Raw genomic sequence first — 23,254 nt, forward strand, 5'->3', positions numbered from 1 at the left:
TTGGGAGGTTGGCGTAACCATAGTGAAGACAACTGAGTTTGTCCAAGGCAGGACATCCCGATGGGGGCTTGCTTGGTCTTTCTTGCCTCCCATACAGAAGTCATCAATTTCTTTGCCTGACAAGAATAACATGTCCTTCATGCTTGAGGTGTAGTATCTAATTTGCGGTTTCTAACAACTGTATTGATTTTAAGCGGACCCATAAAAAATGATTGTTATCCCGTGCCAATGAAAAAATGACGTGATTGTTCTGGGAGCAATCCTAGTTCCTAGCGCATTATCTGGCATACTAAGATATTGACCCTTGATAGAATGGTTGAGAGCATAAATATATATTTTATGCACTAAGAATTAAGTTGGATATCATGGTGACTAAGAAACTTAATTCAAAATACGGCTCAAACAACAAAATATGGTTTTATCAACTAATTTGGAACAGAAGACACTCTTTCTAGCATGATATTTGGGAATATTTGACACCTTGTGCTAGGAACCTTGTTTGTGGAAGATGTCTTCAATTATGTAAAGAACCAATTCAACCCAAAAGCTTAAGCTATTGGGTGAGGCTACATTAATGGTTTTATATATCTCAACACGCCCCCTCACACGAGAGCCTATTGGGCTTGAAGGGTGGACAATGCACAGACCCACCTACCTGTGCTAAGAAATTCCAAAAGAGAAAGTGGGGGGCGGTGAGGATCGAACCCGGGACACGAGGCTCTGATACCATGTAAAGAACCTTGGGATACACTACCCCAAAAGCTAGCTCAAAGGGTGAGAGTGCCCAAGGCCTTATAAAGGCCACATTAGTTGCTCATACAACCAATGTGGGACTATATATCTTAACACGCCCCTTCACACAAGAGCCCTTTGAGCTTGAAGAGTGGACAATGCAACAGGTCCAGCCTACTTGTGCTAAGAAATTCTACAAGAGAAAGTGGGAGGTGGCAAGATTTTGAACCCGAGACACGAGACTCTGATACCATGTAAAGAACCAATTCAACCCAAAAGCTTAAACTTTTGGGTGAGGCTACATTAATGGTTTTATATATCTCAACAAATTATATGAAATACATGTTGCCTTGAAATAGTCATCAATTGCATCTATATATGTTCTCGTATGTTGTGTCACTTTTGGTTCCTCCTGATGTGATGTCATGAAGCAAATATACTTTTCAGGGACTTCAACGCCAACATGGTGCCATTAATGTGTTGGAAGCTGTCAAGTCTTACTTCTCTTTGCATGGCCTATCCTGTACATTGAATACCTCCTCTTTCACGGTGGATGTAAGACTAGTTACTCTGTGTCTCAGATTCTGATTTAATTTCCTTGTGATGACTATTTAGCGTGATTGCATTTTAATAGGTTGTGGCATCGAAAGATGAGTGTGATTCAATCATGAAGAATGAATTACCCATTACCAATAAATCCATGGATTGTCAACCTACAGGAGAGACATCTAATGGATCAAGTCTGAATTTCTCTTTGAATAGATTATGCCTTCGAATATTGGTATGCTTGCATTCTTTGTTGGATTGGAAAATGATTTTGATTGGCAGAATTTACATTGGTCTTGTGTTATGTATTCCATCCTACAGGTTTTTCAGCAAATCCCTGGGACACTGTTGGTGAAAGGTTCCTTACAAGATAGGAATAGCCCATTATCAGGTTTTTCTCCAACCTGCTTTTCCAATTTTAATTTTCTTAAGTGTCATTTTCATTATGTTTGTAGTATTTTAGTCTACAGCTGACTCTAAAAATAGCTTTGGAGGAATATGTTCTTACCCTGTGCTGCTAAGATGTCCTTCTTAGCTAAGTGAAATGATGAATCTTATGAATATGGGCTTGGTGTGCATTATAAACATTGCAATTCTAACCGATTGCTCATCACTTTGCTGAATTTTTTTTTACTGATGCACATTTACTCCTCACACTGTTTGCACCCTTGTACATTGGTTGTTCCTGCGGCTGATATTTCGATAATTGCAATGGTTAAGTTCAAATGGCAATGTACTAAAAAAAAAGAGTTCAAATGGCAATGCCTCCGCTAGAAACTAGAAAGTGTGAAAAAATTTACTTGTGGGTTGTTTTCTTTGCAGGAGCATTCTCAGTGATTTTCCAAAAACTGGAGGAAGCTTTGAGGAATAAATTTTGTACAAAACCAGTGTAGGGTTTTGATTATTTGATTTATCATTTGGGACCGAGTGAGTGGATATATTTTGAGATGTTGCGAAGTTTCGTTAGTGTTAATTTCTGGTTTTATGATTTATAGAAAACAATTGACGGTGTTGTTTTGTTGTAAAAAGGAAATTGTGAGAAAATTTTGGGTAGATCATATATACTATTTCGTGTACCAAACCACCAAGAATCATTGTGGTTTGAGAATTGTACTTAGTGGGGATCCAAATTTAAAGTTTCAAGCAAACTTTCCTTTTATTCTGATTCAATGCACAAGCTATATATGGTTAACAGTTTTATTTTAATACTTGCTCTTAAAGTGGCATTGGCAGGTTTATGGACAGGGAATCAAAAGGTTAGCCTCATGTCCATCATCATATTTGCAAATGCAGTGATGCGGTTTAATGTTTCTTCTCCGAACCAAAGATAAAGTTATAACACAAGGGAGTGAATGGAGTCATGTGAGAAGAGAAAGAGAGAAAAAGGGGCCCTATACACTTTGCACCACATAACTTATCTCTAAATTTATAGGAGAAACATTAAACTCTTTTTTCTTAACACATTTAACACATTTATGGAATCCATTGTTTAATACTAGTATTAATCACAAGAATCAAATATTGTTTCGGGAGACTTAGCTAATGATTAGATCTCGTGAAATCTTTAACTCTCGTGGAATTTTTGGCACAAGGATCAAACTTTTTTTTTTTTTTTGTTTTTTTTTTTGAGGGGGGTGGGAAAGACAATCTATTGTGAAAAACTTTTTATGAAAGGAGACAACAATTTCGGAAGAAATTAGCTTCTTTATACAACTTCGTTATGTGAAATTAAACCAAAATTGTCAAGTCATTTATTTTAAAAATAATGCATAAATTATTTTTGTTGGTAGCTCTATCTTGCGTCCATCACAAATTGTTTTTCAAGGTTATTACACATCCGAAAATGTTAAATTCTCCTTTAAAGATCAATTAAAATGTTAATAATAATTTAACAATAAAATATAAGATTAAAAAGTTTTGATATGTTGGTCAATATGTAAATTTTGATATCACCTGATTTAACCTCAAAATATCGTAACTTTTTATTCATCGGTCAAGGACTAGTCTACTTTTTAAATCATTGATATACATTATGAATAATGATATATTTTTTAAACAAAATTTCGTACATTTCTTAATTACTCAAAACAATAAGTACAAAATAAAAAAGTAGAAATATTAATATTTTGAAAACCTAAAAGGTGTCTAATAGTTTTTCTTTAAATAATTAAGAAGATCATTAGAAATACTCATTAAGATGATATAAAACTAAATATTGAATTTAATTTCGAGGCCAATTTTTTTGAATTTCCTAATAATATAAGTGCAATAAGTATAGTTCTCGAGTAATAAATACATCCAAATAGTCGCTTACCAAAAAAAAAAATACATCCAAATAGTCATGTGAAAAAGAAAATATTGAAGGATCATTTAAAATATAGAAAAAAATATTTATTCTTTTAAAAAATATAACTTTTGTAGCATTTTATATTTTAATAATTGATTTTATAATTTTTTCATCAATTAACGTTATAATTTTTTACTAACTATTAATTTATTATATAATTAAATTTGATAAATTATAATCATTAAATTGACAGAAATCAACGATTAAAATTTAAAATAATATTTTTTTTTTCAAAATATATTTTTCCATCAAAATATTCATAAATAAATATAAATTATATTTTTGGACTAAAGTGAAGAATGACTCAAGATAGGTTTGTTTAGGAGGACATATCCAACCATTGAATTTAGTTGAAACTGAAAAAGGTTGTGTTAGCTTCGTGGGCTTTGATGGAGTTGAGCATGTTGGCTTCATTCCCTGGTTCCGTAAAACCCTCTGTAAGAGCGAATCTTTCTCTTCCTAAGCTTAGCTCTCGGCATGAGTACCCTCTTGCAAGCAAAATCATTGTTAAAAGTAATGCACATCTCTCCCAATTATGCTTGTGGGATACACTGTTGAACTTGCAACTTTTGTACTTTTTTAATTATTTATTTAATAAAGTTGCAATTTTTTTTTTTTTTTTTTTTTTGAATAACAAAGTTGCAATTTTTAAGCCAAACCTTCTTGAAAAATCACCATCCAAGAAGAAGATGTAAGCAATTGGGTGATAATGGGTAATTGATGCACATAGACTTAGCTTAAGTTTGTGTTTTTGTTTTAATTGTATTTTTAGGGTTAATTAACGATTTTTAAGACTCTGTTAAGTGTTGTTGAACATTTTTTTATTTTTTAAGGTTGTTTATCCTACAAAAATGTATAGGTGGCTCAATGTTTGTACCTTGTACCTTAGTGGGGTATTTATGTTTAAGGGTTTCTGAAAGATTAAGTGCTTGAAACATGGTTAGGTTTAGATTTTAGAATGTATTTCGGGTATGGTGGAAAGGGTTTCATTTTGAAATGAAGCAGGCGAATGGTGAATATATTGTATTTTCCCGAGATTTTTTTTTGAAGGATTTTAGATTGGCCTTGATGAATTTGTGACTAGTTGCCGACTTTGGATATTAGTGAGGCAAGCAGATATAACAGACTGATTAAGTTCTTTGATGATTGCTTATGGTTGTTTCCTGATCATTATACTATGTACATAGTGTTGTGATTAATCTCTAGGCAATGCATTATAATAGGAATTGAATTGGTGAGGATCAAATTCAACCTTCTGTGTCTGCCAAATCAAGTTTCAAAACCAACTTTACAAACGACGCCACCATTCATTATACATGCGATTGAAGTTTGAACATGACCATATGATGTCAATGAACATGGTCTGAATTGTGTCATGCGAATACTGGCTTGAGTTTGGTTTGCTATGTTCATTGTTTTTCTTGCATATCATAATTAAGTGTTGCAATTACAGTATACCTTGTTATTTGCCTCATTAACTTGATCTCATGCAAGCATAGTGATGGAAAAGAATAATTACACAATGATTTTGGGGTGATATGACAAGAGCAATTGGAAAGGAATGGTATAATGTTTATAGCACCGGTTGTGCCTATATGATTCCTAAGTCCATAACTTTTGTTGCCTCATTTTTCATTAAAAAGAAAAAAAATACTTTATTGCCTACTGTGTAAATGGAATGCAATGTCTTGGGCGCTTCTTCTAGCTATTCACTTTTGGGACTTTGGGATGATGAGGGTTTTTAAGGTTTTTAGGTGTACTCTGTTTACAGGATTGCAATTTCTTTAGCTAGTGCATAAGTTATATGTTTCAGCAGAAATTTAAGCTTTTCTTCCTGGCCTCTCAGTGGGGTCTTTGTTTGTTATGCCAAGGGATTTGAAGCTTTCTTAACCCGATTTACTTTTTTTCTTTCTATTTTGTTAATTTGCATCATGAAAATCCTCATCTCCCCCATTTTTGATCTTCCTTTGTTATATATATATATTAAGAACATTATGCTGCAGCATACAGACCATCATTAATGAGATGTACTTTTCTTTCTTGTTATGGACGTGTGTACTGTGCTCTCTCTGGTAGTTTGTTTTGTGGCTTGCACACAACAAGAATCTTTCATTTAAGAAATTTTATTGGAACATCTTCAAGATAGATGTGTTTTTCTAGCTTCTATGTAGGTTTAAGTCATGTTTTTTTGGGGAGAGGAGGGGGTGTTTTTATTAGATATGCAAAGGGATTTAAGAGTCCTTTTAAGCTGATTTTTTGCTTTTTTGTTTTGTTTTGTTCTATATACCCATTTTCTCTGTTTGGGAGAATTCTTGATCCTCTGTCCTTTATGGTAATGGTAATGAATTCTTGTATACTACTAAAAAGAATCATTTTGCCAATGTCTTTAATTGATAAATGAAATTACAAAGGTCCCATTACACAACTATTTACTGAATTTTGACTTTGAATAGTAATATTGCATTCATCCATTCATCTGGCATCTGGCAAAGTAACATTATCCTGATTTGCTGTGCTAACTACATTTTTATTTTAGATAAAATTGGCTTTGCCTTAGCTATTATATTATGTGCTTTTGACTTCTAAACATACGGACTTCCTGTAAACTTCTATCCAAATGAACTTCTAAACATACTGGAAGCATTTTCTTCTGAAGGACTAAACTTCTATCCAAATGAACTTATGTTATTAATCCCACATCTAAAGATACAATAACTTTCAAATCTATTAATAAATCCAAGGGTTCTCCCACCCATTGACCGGTCTTTTGGGTGTGGCTCTCCCTTGGGGGTGAGGGATCGTAACAATTAGTGATTTTGTTTAGAGATGAAGTCACGGAAAAGGGCTACTTATAGGCTGGATTAAAGGGTCATATTTCCCAAAAAAAATAGGGGGGGGCTGACAGATGAGTGAAGCCGCCAAAAGGAAAAAAAAAGCTACCACCACGTCAGTGTTGACAGAGTGAAGCCGCCGTGGACGTCGGCCCTTAAAAGGGGTGGCAATGCGACCAATCCCACATCTAAAGATGCAATAACTTCAAATCTATTAATAAATCAAAGGGTTCTGCCACCCATTGGCCGGTCTTGGGTGTGGCACTCCCTTGGGGGTGTGGGATCGTAACAATTTATCTTCTGGATTAACTGATTGACTTAATGTGCATCACCAATCTACTGAAAGCCTCTTCTTGCCCGCCATACTGCCTCTCAGGTGATAATTTATGTAGCTACACTGCAATAACTTTTTCCTGTCTATAATACCCACAAATCCAGTGGTTACATTCCAACATTTACTGATATAAACGACTCCCCATGAAACCCCAATTTATGAGTAAAGGGGTTGCGATATATTTGTCCACAGCCTTAACCTTTTATTTTTGCAAAGAGATTGTTTTCTGAATTTGAACTCGTTGCTGATATAATTAGATCGAATTCAGAATTTGACTTTAGGTTCAGTCTACATAATTCTGATGGATTGTTGGGTGGTGAATTTTCTTTACTTTATGTAATTCTTTAATTTCGTTGGTGATCAGTCTTTTCATATGCTTTAAAATATTTTTCACTTCTGATGTCTGTATGCCACGGAGCACATGATTTCTTCCTTTAATTTACTATATTTATATCAAGTTCTACTTGTTCTTATTTTGATGTAGATTTATCATACTCTACTGGTGAGACTACTTTGCAGAAGGACTTTTCAAATTTTGGCCAGATAGCTGAAGGTAAGTGCATAATTTTCTTATTATTCATAATAATGTGGGACTTCAGTAGTTTACATGATCACTTTTAGTACTTTAACTCTGTCTCTTGTGTCGCGCATTTTACGTGCTGCAGTTAAAGTGGTTAAAGATGTGAACACGAAAAGATCTAAGGGATATGCCTTTATTCAATATAAATGTCAAGATGATGCCATGCTTGCACTTGAAACCATGGATCAGAAGGTTCAAATTTTCATGTTATGCCTCATCTGTAGATTATCAGCCATGACAACTGAATGTTCTCTCCTAATTTTTATTTTCTTTTTCTGTTCATTGTCAACAGGATTTTTATGGTCGGAAGATTAGTGTAGAAATTGCAAGACTAGGTTGGTCTGATTTTGATGCACGCCCAAGGACCTCAGGCCCCCCAAAGAAGTGGAATTTGCCAGAGGAAGGGGAAGTGGTAGATTGCTGGTACTGATCAAAATTCAAAATGAGTAAAGCTACTGAAGAAGAGATAATGATGGAACAAAACAAAAGCTGTATGCATTAGATACAACTGCATTGTTTTCTATTGTATTCCAATCTGGACCCTTTATTTTCAATTTAAAGTATAGAGCAATGCTCGGTGCACATAAGAACATTTGTGTTAAGTGATAAAATCAAAGTACAAGTGTGTAGAAAATAAGGTAGGATCAACTACAATCAAATAGTAAAATTTTTGCTGGTATTAGAAAATGTGTGTTTAAATGTATGTGGGTAGCATTATTATATGGTGGTGTGGTTAATTAGTAGTAGGACTAGGTTTTCTATGAGGATAATTTCTGCATGCCCAAGTTCTGCGTTGTGTTTGCCATGTCATTCTTACCAGGGTGAAGCAAGAGAAGCTCTCCTGTATACTTTGTCTACATAGGGAGTAAACTATTGAGATGATAATAATTTATTTGAATAATAATACTTATGAGAGAGTATATTATGTTTAAAAGAATAAAGTATGTTTACCCAAAAGAAAAGAATAAAGTATAAAATTCATAACAATTAATGAAAAGATTAATGATTTTTTTTTTTTTTTTTTTTAAATTTTTTTTTTTTTTTTTTTTTTTTTTTTTTTTTTTTTTTTTTTTTTTTTTGTTTTTTTTTTTTTTTTTTTTTTTATTGCGTATTTCCTTTACACTTGAACCACTTAAGTGTAGCCAAGTGATTGGGATGGGCAAGAATTTGAGTAAAAGAAGTTATATGTTTGCTTGGTGAGAAACAGGGAATGATTTCTAAGATATTCATTCATGGCCTCTGTTTGGAGCACCTGATAAGAAGATAGAATAGGATAACTTATCATATTTTACACTTATCTCTTGTTTGGTGGGTCAATAGGATATGATTAGTTTATCCTATTGTCTCATTTTATCTTATCCAATACATGATTTCTTATCCTATGGGGGGAGCTGGGTTAGGATTCAATAGGATAAGATACCAATATTGGATACCCAATATATCCTCACGCTACCCAATATATCCCCACGCTACCCAATATATTTGTATTTATTGCATTATATTTTATTTTTGCTTTCTCCTTCTACGTAATCTTATCAGATTGCTAATCAGGTGCTCATCAAACACAGGACATGATATCGGCTTATCAGCCACATATCATATCCTACCCTTATCCTATCCTGTCTACCAAACGAGCCCTCAAAGTTTTTCTTCTTAAGCTAGCTGAGCGTCATAAAATCTCTTTATTTATGGAATGATGAGTTGATGACCATCAAGTTACATTTGCGGTTCGGCCTATTACATATAGTTAAATATAACATGCTTAGACTTTTAAAATAACCTATTTAAAAAGCAGGTCATGTTAGGTTTATAAACTTATAGGTCGTCCTATATCATATTATTTATTTTAAATAAAATAAATAAAATTATTATTTTAATAATTTTGAATAATAAAATAATATTATTTTAAGAGGACGGTTATATTTATAAACTAAATAGTTTACAAACTCTTACAACCAAACTTTTACCGTTAATTTTTGTTAATTTAACAGTTATAATTTATTGTGAATTAATAATTAATTTTTAAGTATGACCGAATAAATTATAACTATTAGATTGATGGAAATCAACGATTAAGATTTAATTGTAAGAATTTGTAATTTATTTAGTTTGTAAATATAATCTTCATCTGATTTAATTATTTTTTTAATTGTTAAATGCCTAATAGGCTAATAGGCCTACGCCAAGATTTTTATTTTTTTAAATATATGTCAGATCATATTTATAAGTTGGGTCTGCACAAGCTAACAGATCAGGTCAGACCTAAAGTATTTTACACTGGTCTGACCTATTTAAATCAAAACGTAACCCAACCTACTTACACTCTTAATCGTTCGTCATTATGACAACTAAAGAAAATTAATGGTAACCTGCATTGGTCATTTTTATATATTAAAGATCAATTGTATGTTGTTTCCAAAAAGAGAACAGTCGTATAATTTCTATCTAAAATTCAACCGTTCTGATTGTATGTCTTATAATTAAATAAAACATCCACATAATTTTTTTAAAAGTTTAATAATAATAGTGATGCACCTGGGTGACTCGCTTGAATTGAGCTTTTTCATTATTTATTTCTTTATTTATAGAATTTTAATAATTGCTAGTTATTTCCTTTTATTATTTTAGATTATGTTTGAGTATGCGTTGATTGTGCGTTATCTCCTTTGACTGCGCATGATTATAGTTATTTACTTTTTTTGTTATTTTATTTTTGACTATTTAAGTCTTGGAGAACCCTATTGTTATTTGGTTGTTTTTGGTTAAATAAAATTAAGAAAAGAGAAATAGTATTTTCTCGCAATCTTTATGTTCGTTCTTATTTGTGTTTAGCCAATTGGTTACTGCTTCGGCATTAAATAGGATTGGTGATTTTAAAAAACAACAAATATGAAGTTTTATATTGTCATTGCAAAAGAAAGAAAAAGACCAATTTTTTTGGCAATCTATTTATCAAATTAAGAAATGGTAGAACATTCCAACGGTTGTAGTAAAAATGACATGATCAGCTAAAGCTAGCTTTCATTCAATACATGAACATGAATACATTATTAGTTACTACCATATATATTTGTTAAACCATAGAATAAGCAAGAAAAAAAAAAACAAGGTGTGATCAAATTTCAAAATCAAATAAAGTACAGATTTTAAAAAGGTAAGATTTAGTTTGTCAATATCCTCCAATGTGCATGTATTTGTGCTTGAATTGGAATAGGCCCCTGTGAAGCAGGAACACCTAGCAACATTACTCTAACTGGTCCGAGTGTATGTTTGTGTTTGATTAGAACCATGAATATGATTAAGACAAACACATCCAAAAATAAGCTTAAAATAATGGGTTATGAACAATGTCACTGAAATGAGACATCTGTTTTATTCCTTATAATTCAATTAATACATAACCTGTACTCATCAGTGTCTAACTCATAACAACAGTTGTAAGAAAGAACCCCAAAACAAATCTATTCACAAGCCCAATTAAGTCTTTTTATTAATCCCTTCCTCTAAGCCCGTGACACACAATAAGAACAAGAAACACCACCACGTGAAAGAGACTTTTCAACTTCATTTGTGATTAAATATATTTAAACTACTAGCTGGGTGTGTGTACAAATCATAGATTTCAGAAAATTAATAGTGTTGGAACTTAGAGAGTCTCTCTCTTATTGGGACCACTCATGTAATATCTCAGAAAAATAATATTAATTTATAATATTATAAATTAATAATAAAAATAAACTATAAATTAGTAATAATATATATATATATATGATGGTTATAAATAAAAAATTATAATATAAATTTTGATAAAATAATTTTGTGCGATACGAGTGCTATTAAAAAATAATTTTGATACTTTGTAATATTCTAAATTATTTATAATAAAATAATATTAATATGTATATATAATAAAATATATATATTAATATTATTTTATTATAAATAATCTAGAGTATTATAAAGTATCAAAATTATTTTCAAATAGCACTCATATCGCACAAAATTGTTTTATCAAAATTTATATTATAATTTGTTATTTATAACCATCATATATATATATATATATTATTACTACTAATTTATAATTTATTATTATTATTAATTTATTATATTATAAATTAATATTATTTTCCAGAGATATTACAATTCATGAAACAAAGAACCAGTAATTGTGAACCACGTGTCTAATTGTGAACCACACAATGGCAACCTTCAATGTGTCTGTCAGGAAAACAAAAAAGTTCACCCCAGAATCTCTTTGATCACAAACTTTTTCTTCTGTTAAAGCTTCTATATGTGTTTGTGTTTTGAAATTCTCTCTATCTTTCTCACCCGTGAGAGTTCACACGTGACATGTTAAGACAAACACGAATGCATGCATGCTCAACAATTCCATTTCCTTTGTGCAAATCTTATCACTCTATAAAACCCCCCTTCACACTCATGTCTCACTAAGCAACTCATTCTTCTGTACCACACTCTTGCTTATATAAACTGCATTTGCATGGTTACAGAAACTTTCTGAACTCTCAGAAAAAAAAAAAAAACCTCATCAATCAAGTGAAGTCACATAGTCCTATTGCTTTTTTCAATGTTCTTTATTTGCTTGACTACTCACACATAGCATAAGGGAAGGTAATGGTTTCTAAGAGGGTCACTCTCTATGTGTCTCTCTCTATCATTTTTTTTTCTTCCTTTTGGCATTTAATCAAACAAGAGTTGATTCCACCCGTGAATGAGTTAATTCAGTTGTCTCTCACCTAATATATGCTGCCTACAATTCCTTGGCCACAAGGAGCAAAACAACAACAAAGAGTCACGAGATTCATTGCTTTTATATCAAAACCATATTCACACAATTTGACACTTGTATTTTTAATTCTTTTTCTGCACCAAACTATTAATGAATGATTATTCTCTCAAAGCCTACGTGTTCCTTTGTGAGTGTAAGTTCATATTATCAGAACAGAACAAGCAAATATTTTGGCATAACAATATGAATGAATATGTATAGGATATAATTCAATGATGTGTGTGTGATTTCTGCATTGTGTTAATTACCTGAGGATAAGATCATATGAAACATCTAATCAGAGAACAAGTTGCTTAATTTTGCAAGCAAGAGAAAGTTTGACTCAAAATTAGAATGGTAGTTCTGATTTACAATGAAAGTTTTGTTGTACTATCTACCATGATGCTTAGCTTTTTTGTTGCTTAGTATCTGGCCCTCTTAACTTATTGCTATGTTACACATGCAATATCTCGTATACTATTGGTTTTTCAGAAGCTGCATGTGTCAATTAATTGGCCTCTTCTCAGGGAAAACCCGAAGAGAAACATCTTACATGATTGGACAAACAGACACTAAAGACACTAGTTTTTAGAATGGTTTTGCTTATTTTCTCGGAAAATATATACACATGGCTTGTTTATTTTTCCAACTTAATACGAGTTCCACTTCAATTAGAAATATTCAATCTCTTAAAGGGTCAAATATATTTTATCAAAGTAACACAAAGGAGCCTATTATTCTCTTTTAATTAGTTTTACCTAGTACTATTCTGTGATGACTGATAGCATCATGTGCATGCACTCATAAGAGACAGTTAATTAAATTTTATTTTTCTAATCATATAAATATAAATAAATAGAAGCACATATAGTGTTTTAGCACGATTTTCTAGAGAAGCTGAGCCTCACAGTAGATGAACAACTGAAAAATATTGTTCAGTGTGCAATTTTGTGAAAACATAAAATTCACAGGTATAGGAGATAAAATAATGGGAAGTGAATTAAGTGTAAGAAGAGAACCAAGACATCATATACGGGACCACAAAACGTTGAACCCTGATACCTTTAATCAACATGGACATGACAAGTGGCAACCTTATTCTTTGAGAATTCATTCCTGAGGGATCATGTATGTTGTGAGTATAAATAAGAGATGGTCCTTGCTAGGCCAATTTGCTAAGAATCATGTGAAGTTAAATTAGACCTTAGCCATTCTACTTTCTTCTATTTCAAGCTCCTCCAATTATCTTTGACACTAGGATTTCTGAAGCTGTTGTTTTTTTGTCTATATACAGAAGCAACTTAGCAGGGTTTGTTGTTCCACATTGGCACATAACATATTGTTGATCCAAGGTGAAAACAATTCAGACTTGAACTCCACATGGATCTCATTCGTGGGTTTCTTATTGTCTGGATTACTGTGATACTTTTCAACCATAATCTGGGAAATGTGGAAGGAAGATACCACCATCACACCAACCAGAAGAAGGTTTCACATGTTCCTGAACCACCTGCTGATTCTTCCCATGAGCCAGAAAACCCTTCACCCCCTGCTAATTCTCCAAGTGTTCCTTCTGAACCTTATCCAAATCCTCCCCGGGATCCCTCTTCCAACTGTGTTTTCGATGTAAGATCCTTTGGGGCAGTTGGAGATGGTTCAGCTGATGACACACCTGCATTCAGAGCAGCATGGAAAGCAGCTTGTGCTGTAGAGTCAGGGGTTGTTCTAGCTCCAGAAAATTACTGCTTTAAGATCACTTCAACCATTTTTTCAGGTCCATGCAAACCGGGATTAGTATTTCAAGTAAGAATGCTTATTCAGTCGCCAAGCTCATCACCTCACATCACTTTTTATACACCATATATAAATATATGAAGATTTCTCCCTTGGTTCATTGATTATTTGATTAATCTGGTCGAGTCGGGCAGGACCACAAGAGCAACAAAACTCTTCTTAATACATGGACTATATATATTATATTATGTTTGTATTCAATTCACTAACAAGGTTCAAATATAATTAGGTGGATGGTACACTCATGGCACCAGATGGACCGAGTTCATGGCCAGAAGCAGATAGCCAAAATCAGTGGCTTGTGTTTTATCGATTAGACCAAATGACTCTTAATGGTACAGGAACAATAGAAGGCAATGGAGAAAAGTGGTGGGATCTCCCCTGCAAACCTCACAGGGTAATCAATCATTTTATCTTATCATCAATACAATGACCCTATATTATTGTTTTGCATTTTTTCCTTTTAGATGAAACCCCACTGAGTGGTAGTGACAAAATGGAATTTTCAGGGTCCGGATGGAAAAACTTTGCCAGGGCCATGTGGTAGTCCTGCTGTGAGTAAACTATTCTTCAGAATTCAGCTCAAGAATTAACTAACTGTTTATATATATACAACTTTCTTACCATTTTTTTTTTTCTTTTCTGTGGATAGATGATACGGTTCTTCATGAGCTCCAATTTGAAGGTGAATGGGCTGAAAATTCAAAACAGTCCTCAGATCCACATGAAATTCGATGGCTGCCAAGGAGTACTTATCGATAGGCTTTTCATTTCTTCACCTAAACTCAGCCCCAACACCGACGGAATTCATGTAGAAAACTCAAAGTCTGTTGGGATATATAACACCATGATAAGCAATGGTAATGGCTAAAAATCAATGATCACTTTATTTCACAATTTCTTACATATGCTAGATGTCCAAGTTATATAATAAATGATTTTTAACAGGTGATGATTGCATTTCAATTGGACCCGGGTCCTCAAATGTGGACATAGTTGGTGTTACTTGTGGTCCTAGCCACGGGATTAGGTACAAAAATAAGTGATGCTTGTTAGTTAATATATGTATATATTCATACTAATATACAAAAACAATTTGGAAGTGTGAGTTTAACCTGAAATGAATTTGCCCAACTTGGTCTATTAAATAGATAACACAGCAATTGTGAAACGTTTGCAATACCAACTTTTCTATGATGCTAATTTCATCATGCTTGACTGACCTTATTGTTATGTTTTCTACAGCATTGGAAGCCTTGGAGTACACAACTCCCAAGCATGTGTCTCTAACTTAACTGTTCGTAACACCATCATAAAGGAATCAGACAATGGACTGAGAATCAAGACATGGCAAGGTGGGACAGGATCTGTGGCAGGTTTGAGATTTGAGAACATCCAAATGGTGAATGTTGGGAACTGCATCATTATAGACCAATACTACTGTTTGTCAAAGGAATGTCTAAACCAGACTTCAGCTGTCCATGTTAATGATGTGTACTACACAAACATAAAGGGTACTTATGATGTGAGAACCCCTCCTATTCATTTTGCATGCAGTGACACTGTTGCTTGCACAAACATAACACTCTCTGAGGTTGAGCTTTTACCATACGAAGGAGAATTGCTGGATGACCCTTTTTGCTGGAATGCTTATGGGACTCAGGAGACTTTGACTATACCTCCAATTAATTGCTTAAGGGAAGGTGACCCTGAGACAGTGGGTGATCTTTCTGCATATCAATGTAGTTGAAGATGTTTCTTTAAATTTTGTTGCTTAGATAGAAGATTTATATATCATATACCACACGTATAGAGTCCGTATAACCATTATTATGTGATGATGATTGTGGTTCTATGTATGTTTCTTAGGATTCGTCCCTAATTGGGGGTATTATTCCCACATTGTGTGATGAGATGCAGAATTGGGTCCATTTTTTTGGACCTACATTGTAATAGCTTGATAGAACATTTATATATTATATGGAGGATTCTACGATGGTACCGACATTCATTTATTAGCCTCCATTCCTACCCGATGTGGCATAACCAATCCAATGTAGTGTGGGTGTCTTCATTAACTTGCATTTTTTTGGCATTTGATACAGATTCTTTTCATTCATAAATAGTGTATGAATTAAACTTATTCAGAATAAATGGATTCACTTGAGTAATTTACTTTTGTGTCATATTAAGTGTATAATTTCAATTTGAGTTTAAACTTTAAATATTTTTGTCAACACTTTAAATTAAGAAAAAAATGTTTCTTCTTTATGAATTTTTTTATGGGAAAAAAAATCCCAAACTAATGTAAATCCAACTTTGTTGAATAAAACCTTGCCCAAACTAATCAGTAATTGCAATCCGGAGCAACACCTTTGGTCTATAGCAAGTGCAATAGATTGACGAGGGACACATTCATCTCGGCACGAAGACCTTACTTGCTATTGAGTTGGGGGCTTCTCTTATGGCCAGCCTAATCCACCAGCTCGGCAAGGCATGCCTAACACTAAAGGCCCAAGCCATCTCAACCCTAAACACTAAAGGCTATTACCTGCACAGCAGGCTAGCTCCCAAAGTAAGACACCAAAGTGTCTTACTCGGAGGACTCCTCCTCCCATTTGTTTCCAACAAGGCTAGGTATAATAGCCCTAACCTAATTAATTAGTAAATTACACGTAATTAAGTAATTAAGCATGTATTAGTGGGTTGAAAGAAGTAAAAGACCTAATTAAATTAATTAGGGTTACTTTGAGTAAAAAGTGCAGTCAGTGAAAATTATGAGGTAAAAATATATGTAGACAAAAGTACGAAAAATGTAAAAGTAAGACTAAAAATATTACTAGAAAAATATTCTAGTCTATTGAGTAAAGTTTGAAAGAGAACTGAGCTCACTAGATAGATAAGCTATTACCCTATGGAAATAACTTAAACCATGTAAGTGTAAAAAAACACAAGACACATTTATTTCCTTTCTTCTTCTTCATGCAGCCACCGAGAGAGAGGGAGAGAAGCCATAGCCAAAGCTCCAAAAACCCAACTCATTCATTTCTCAACCAAATCTCTTAATTCTTGGACCAATCTTGCTTAGAATTGTGAGACAAACACAATCCCTAATTCATAATCTACCAAAAAGCCTTGCATTAAGAGAAAATGGGAGAGAAAAATGGTGCCCTAACTTGAGATTGGTGAACTTGGAGTGACCCATTGTTGATTCAAAGCTTGGAATCTACTCCCTAAGTGATTCTAAGGCTAACAATGGTAAGAAATTTCATTTTCCTTGAGTTTTACTATGTTGCGTATGTTAGGGTTCCATTTCATGAATATGCATGTATGGTGGGGTAGTCTAGAGGTTGATTGAGGCTTAATTCCTTTGAAAAATTTGAAAAAGTTGTTTAGATGATGATTTAATCGGTAGAAATGAGTTTAGATCATCATTTGGGCACACTATAATATTTTCAAAAAACATTCATGCTTAGTTTATGATTTTCTTTACATTCCAAGCCATTGATTGATTGGGTGATTGATTATGCCCATGTTGTGGATAAGATTGAAGCAAGTGGATTATCTTTGATTCACCAAGAACCGGTGGAAGCAATGGAACTTGACTTGGTTGTTTGAGTGAACCGAGTGTTGATGTGAATTTTGTAAGATTGTGGATTGAATTCAAAGTTTGATTGGTTGCAAACTTGTTCTTGAACAAAGGTTGGATTGGAAGCATTGAGGTAAGCCTTCGGACCTTGGAAATTGATCCCTTTATTGTTCCACCAAGCCCGAAATGGGTAGTGGTTCTTGATAGTGTATGTAAATACAATAAAATAGTTTAATGCTTTGGTATGTGTATGCATTTGATGTGGCATATGATGGTGTTTTCCTATGTTTTGTATGTTGCGTGACGATGCGTAATTCATACTTGGTAGTTTAGCTGGCCAGTAGAACAATTTGCATCTGAGTATCCTTAGGACAACATAAGAGCTCTAGGGATATCTCCTGGAGATGTTTGTTACACACTGCATGAATTTATATTTATGGCATTATTTATTGTTATTGCTATTACACCGTGAGTGAACTATAGGGTGGAGAGATGCTCCAAGAATCCCTGGTTTACTGTGATATATTCGTATATCACACCCCCAGTTGTAGGGACCCCCTTTCAAGTACATATGTTGCAGGAGCCTCTGGTGACAAGTAGTTGTATTTGAACTAGATGTCATATGTTGATAGCCTGAATTTTTGGATTGCATGTTATCTAGGATTGTGGATGTATATGTCATTTACATTGTCACTTATATATGTATTTTTTGAGGCTGCATGATGTATTTTGGAGGACTTAGTGCATGATCATGGTGGTGGTGAATGCCTTGTTGGATATGACTAATAGCTTTAATCGTGTCCCTTTTGTAGCTAAGTCCTTTGGCATGTAATTATCTTGAAAAATATTATTGTAAATGATTCATTGTAACATTGATTGAATGTGAAGCATGTTTTCTCATTTTGATATGAATGATAAATTGATGAATATGATGGGATATGAGTGCCACAATGTGTGTTGAATCATTGTTGGCCATGTCTAGTTTATTAGGTATCTAATTCACCAAATGCTCCATAAAGTTAAGTGCCAATATACAAATTGAACCTGTTTTTCTCCGTCGGAGCACGCTTAAGCGCCCTGTAGAGCGCTTAAGCACTCTTGGTGGCCTAAAAATACCAATTCCCTCTGCCTGTGTAGGCTTAAGCACGCAACCAGGCGGAAAAAAATGTTCGAAGAACGCGCTTAAGCGCTTTCAGCGAGCTTAAGGCATATCCCGTTTTCAGTATGAACATTAGTAAAATTGGCATAACTCGAGCTACAAGGCTCCAAATTAAGTGAGGTTTGAACCCATGTGAAGCTAACACATAGAGATATAACCCTGTAAAATTTTAGAGCCATTGTATGAGTATATCAATGTCAATATAGGATTGAAGTTGATGCTCCAATTCTGAAAGTTTGGTTTTGTCAGCTATGTCGCTAGTTTAATAACTCCGGCTATACTTAACCAAATAGCTATTGTAATATCTTTTCGGAAAGCCTTAGATGTCTAGTTTATCATAATGAAAATGTTAAAGTTAATTGTTAAGTGAAGTGGTCTCAGTTTAGAGAAAGTTACATGATTATAATTACGGTTTTGTTTAAAAAGTAAATAAACAACATTTTTGTGAAAAAATTTATCCGTAGTTTTAACTAATCAATGTGATTGTAACTGCGCTTAATATCATATGTAATGTTAATGTTTCTAGGTGTACAACGAGGCATTACACCAGGCTACTTTGACTCTTCCCATGACAGTTGACTTGACACACCCTCCTAATAGATTGAGGCATATAAATACCCTATTCCTCACCACTTAAGATCAAATATATAATATGAATAATAATAATATGCATCTTTGGGCTTTTTGGATTTTTCACTTGTTGAGCCTATAATCCTGCATGAGAAGGGTCTGAGTTAATTTTTTTTGCAAAATTTTATTATAATGCTAATAATGAATTTTCAAGAATTATGTGTATCATCCCCGTCTCAAGCCGGTTCAATTAACATACATATGATACAAACAGAAACAACGGAAGACTTAACTTACGAAAGTGCGAGCTAACTTTTTCTTTTTCTTTAATCTTTTTTCACATGATATCTCACATTGCATACTTCTCCTTATTTAGTTCTTATTTGACAAAGAAGAAAAATCGGGTAGAGTAACCTCTGTAAATTGGACAACTAGAGATTTCCCAATCCCACTCTCAATTGTTCCTAATAAACAGTTTATACCATATATGATTTCAGAAATACCAGATATCTATATAGGACAATATACCCGTCCATGGCGCATGCATAACTTGGCTCTGTGCCACTATGTCTAACAGCACACATATTTCAGCACATGCACATATCTGAATATACAAATGTACATGCATCAAATATGAACACATGTACAAAACATATACGAACCATATACTATATAAGGGATCAAACATCATGATCACAAAATGAATAGAACACTATACAACAATACATATACTCCAAAAGTACATCTAAAATAAATAGTAGCCTCCGGCCACCCAGAACTCCATATCCTCATACTAATACCTCTAGCCACGAGTAGTGTCCTTGTCCCGTGAGGGCTCTTCAATTAACTATGTTCTTGAAATCATATCCCCAAACGGGATTAGAGACGAATCTCTAGTAAACTCCAGGTTTATGGAAAACTCTCCATACCCTGGGCTCTCTTCCTGCATGACAGTTAGATACATAATATACAAAACATCATATAAGCAATTATAATAATGGAACAAACATATACATATATCTTATCAAAGATGCACGCAATATTTCCCAAGGGAGGACCCCAAGCTGAAATCAACACACGTAACAAATATCATAACTAAAACATTACTATAATCACTTTAGACAAAACATATCATATCAGAGACGTATGTAGTCATTCCCAAGGGATAACCCCAAGCAGAAATCAACGTGCGTAACAAATATCATAACTAAACTGAGCATATATCATTTCAGACAAAACATATCATATCAGAGACGTACGTAGTCATTCCCAAGGGATGACCCTAACCGGAAATCAACGTACGTGTTTCCAAGGGAGTACCCCAAGCGGAACCAAAAATATATCAAATATGTACACAGTTAGTCCAGAGAGATGACCCCAAACAGACATCAGTGCACATAGGATCAATAGCCAAATATCATCACATAACAGAGGTGTACACAATCAATCCCAAGGGAAAACCCAAAGCGGAAATCAGTGCACATGTTCTCAAAGGAGGACCCCAAGCGGAACTCAACATATAACAGATATATACATAGTCAGTCCCAAGGGAGGACCCCAAGCGGACACCAGTGCATAAACAAATCAATAGCCAGAGATCATTACAGGAATCACATCAAAACATATCAAACTAAATACATCAAATCATATCAAAGTTAACACATCAAAACAGATCATATCACATCATCATATAGCTCTATATGAATGCATCTATATCATATATCTCATGCATATCATACAACCTGACCACAGTCCGTACACTATGGCGGAACACAAAGTAGGAGCGAACCTCATAAACATAGAGCTTACCTCTCAAAGCTGTATAGATGGCCTACCCGACAACCGAGTTACCAAGCCTCCTCTGATGTAGGATCCTCTACAAGACTCTTAGGCGCACCTAGAATAGGGAATCCAAACAAATATCAATAAAATGGTTCAAAGCCAAGTAATTAACCAGACACATCATTTATTGATTTCATCTTTTACTTATCAAATCTTTTCTTTACTATTCATACTGAACAATACCGTACCATTCATGTATACGTCACTATTCACGTATATGACACTATTTGATAAGTGTCAAAAACACTATGTTTTAATGTGAAAAATAGTTCAAATAAGAATTAATATTATTAAAAATATGGTGTTAATTAATAAAATCTGAAAGAATATGAAAATGCCAACAAATAGATAAGATTCTAATGTTTGACTGTTGTTTCAGGTTGTTTTACTAGAAGAACAAACTAGTACCAATATGATAAAGGACGAGGAAAGAGTGGAATCCGCGGAGCAACAAGAAAATCAGAAATTAAATAATAATAATAATAATGCTCGCTCCACTGCTCGCTGAAGCGAGCAAGTGAGCGAGCAAAACACTAAGTTCGCCCTACAACTCGTACAAGCGAAGGAAAATAGCGAAGTGCTCGCTTGCGAGCTCGCAATAGCGAGTGGAATAGCGACCAGAGAGGAAATTACTCGTTGAGCAGCTCGTTTCAGCGAGCTCCTCAGCGAGCGGCCCAAAAATAAAAGCCCATTTTTCAGCCTATAAATACAACGCGACGAAGCCTTCAGAAACACACATTGAGAAGATGGACGAAAGAAAGGCAAACGCGGAGACGAAGGCAGAAGGCAGAAGCAGAGGAGAAAGTCTGGAGCGATATTCCAAGAGGAGGAGAAGGAGATCAAAGTTCCACCATTGATCGTCTTTAATCCAAGTTTATCATGAACTCTGTTTATTTTTCATTATTTAGTAATTCTGAGTTTATGAACATGTTAGGCTAGTTTATTTATGTAGTTAGGATTATCAATCCGATGTGAATCCTATTTGTGGTTTGATTTAATTTCTTTAATAAAGTATTTCAGTATTTTTGTTTTACCTTGCATGAATTTTTATATCCTTGTATGAACTGATCACTCCTATAGGGATTTGAGGGTTAGAGCTCGCAATAGACATATTGGGGTTATAGTTTTGACAGGGGTAAAATACCAATTCTTGTATGACTTAGACATAGGCTTGCTTGAGTTGTAGACTTCATAATTCATCGCGTTTACTGCTTATTCTAAGAGGAATTAACTAAGACATTAGGATTCTAATTAGAGTAAAGGGTTAAAGTCACTAAGACATTAGGATTTAACCAAATAATTTTTAGAAGATGAATTGTCTGAAATATCTGAGGTAAATTATTATTGAAATTAATTTAAATTACTCTAGGAAGATCTGAGGTGAAATAATTCCTAACTGCAGCTTTTGTTTCTGATATTCTAAATTCTCAAGTATTGCGTTCTTGATATTCTCGTTATTTACTGCAATTAATTTTAGTTTTAATTTAAATTCCAAAATTATTTCCAACAACCAATTCGAGTTTTCCAAATTAAGGGGACTAGTTATAATAGTATTTGGCGCATTAATCCTCGTGGGAAGATATTCTTATTTCACTACTTTATTACTTGAACGATCGGTATACTTGCCGTAATCGCAACACTATTCAAAAATACGATATCTTTAATTTTCCAAATACATTTTCACCGTTAAAATTCTCATCTAAACACTTTTCTCAACATGAGCTAAGTCTCAATCAAGCTCTATCATGCTCATTTAAACCAAATTTCAAAATGGAAACCTAAATTCAATCTTACTCAAAACTCAAAGAAAACTAGGATTTCTTAACATAAACTTACCTAGAACGAAGGGGAAAGCTTACTTCAAGCTAGGGGTGTTCGCGGTCTAGATTGGATCGGTTTTGGAAGCAAAACTCATTCGATCCAATCCTTTCGGTTTGATCATATAATCATCCATTTGGTTTTAATTTTTTTCAAATCCGATCCGATCCAATCCAATTTTTTTCGGTTTGGATTGTATCAATTTTCGGTTTTTTGAAAATCCTAAAACTTATTTCATGATTATTGTGCAAATAACAACTTTTGTATATATTGGCTTGTAAATTTATTTTTTTTGAAATACAAAAGCATTAATAAATTAT

General features: G+C 33.7%; 3 protein-coding genes across 4 annotated transcripts; all 3 read left to right on the forward strand.

The window, feature by feature from the left end:
• Positions 1-4: 4 nt before the first annotated feature.
• On the forward strand, positions 5-2,391 carry LOC133304101 (uncharacterized; the record flags this gene model as incomplete). The annotated part of the gene is made up of 5 exons (XM_061504074.1): positions 5-148; positions 1,180-1,287; positions 1,367-1,513; positions 1,600-1,669; positions 2,101-2,391. Coding segments are annotated over 5 exons (540 nt in total), but the record flags the coding sequence as incomplete, so codon positions are not given.
• A 1,566-nt stretch (positions 2,392-3,957) lies between these two features.
• Positions 3,958-8,110, forward strand: LOC133304117 (glycine-rich RNA-binding protein 4, mitochondrial-like). The gene is made up of 4 exons (XM_061504090.1): positions 3,958-4,138; positions 7,275-7,343; positions 7,456-7,562; positions 7,663-8,110. The coding sequence occupies exons 1-4, from the start codon at positions 4,015-4,017 to the stop codon at positions 7,798-7,800; spliced, it is 438 nt and encodes a 145-aa protein (XP_061360074.1). The 5' UTR covers positions 3,958-4,014; the 3' UTR covers positions 7,801-8,110.
• Positions 8,111-13,491: 5,381 nt separating this feature from the next.
• Positions 13,492-15,808, forward strand: LOC133304113 (polygalacturonase At1g48100). 2 transcript variants are annotated; one of them, XM_061504086.1, is made up of 6 exons: positions 13,492-13,965; positions 14,186-14,373; positions 14,483-14,510; positions 14,609-14,816; positions 14,905-14,986; positions 15,202-15,808. In XM_061504086.1, the coding sequence occupies exons 1-6, from the start codon at positions 13,543-13,545 to the stop codon at positions 15,704-15,706; spliced, it is 1,434 nt and encodes a 477-aa protein (XP_061360070.1). In that variant the 5' UTR covers positions 13,492-13,542; the 3' UTR covers positions 15,707-15,808. The 2 variants fall into 2 exon arrangements, with proteins under 2 accessions (XP_061360070.1, XP_061360069.1); XM_061504085.1 differs by having other exon boundaries at positions 14,186-14,353; positions 14,466-14,510.
• Positions 15,809-23,254: the final 7,446 nt, after the last annotated feature.

This window comes from Gastrolobium bilobum, unplaced genomic scaffold (assembly GCF_033153095.1).
Source record: "Gastrolobium bilobum isolate Gb01-03AN ecotype WA unplaced genomic scaffold, APGP_CSIRO_Gbil_v1 utg5409, whole genome shotgun sequence".
NCBI lineage: Eukaryota > Viridiplantae > Streptophyta > Magnoliopsida > Fabales > Fabaceae > Gastrolobium > Gastrolobium bilobum.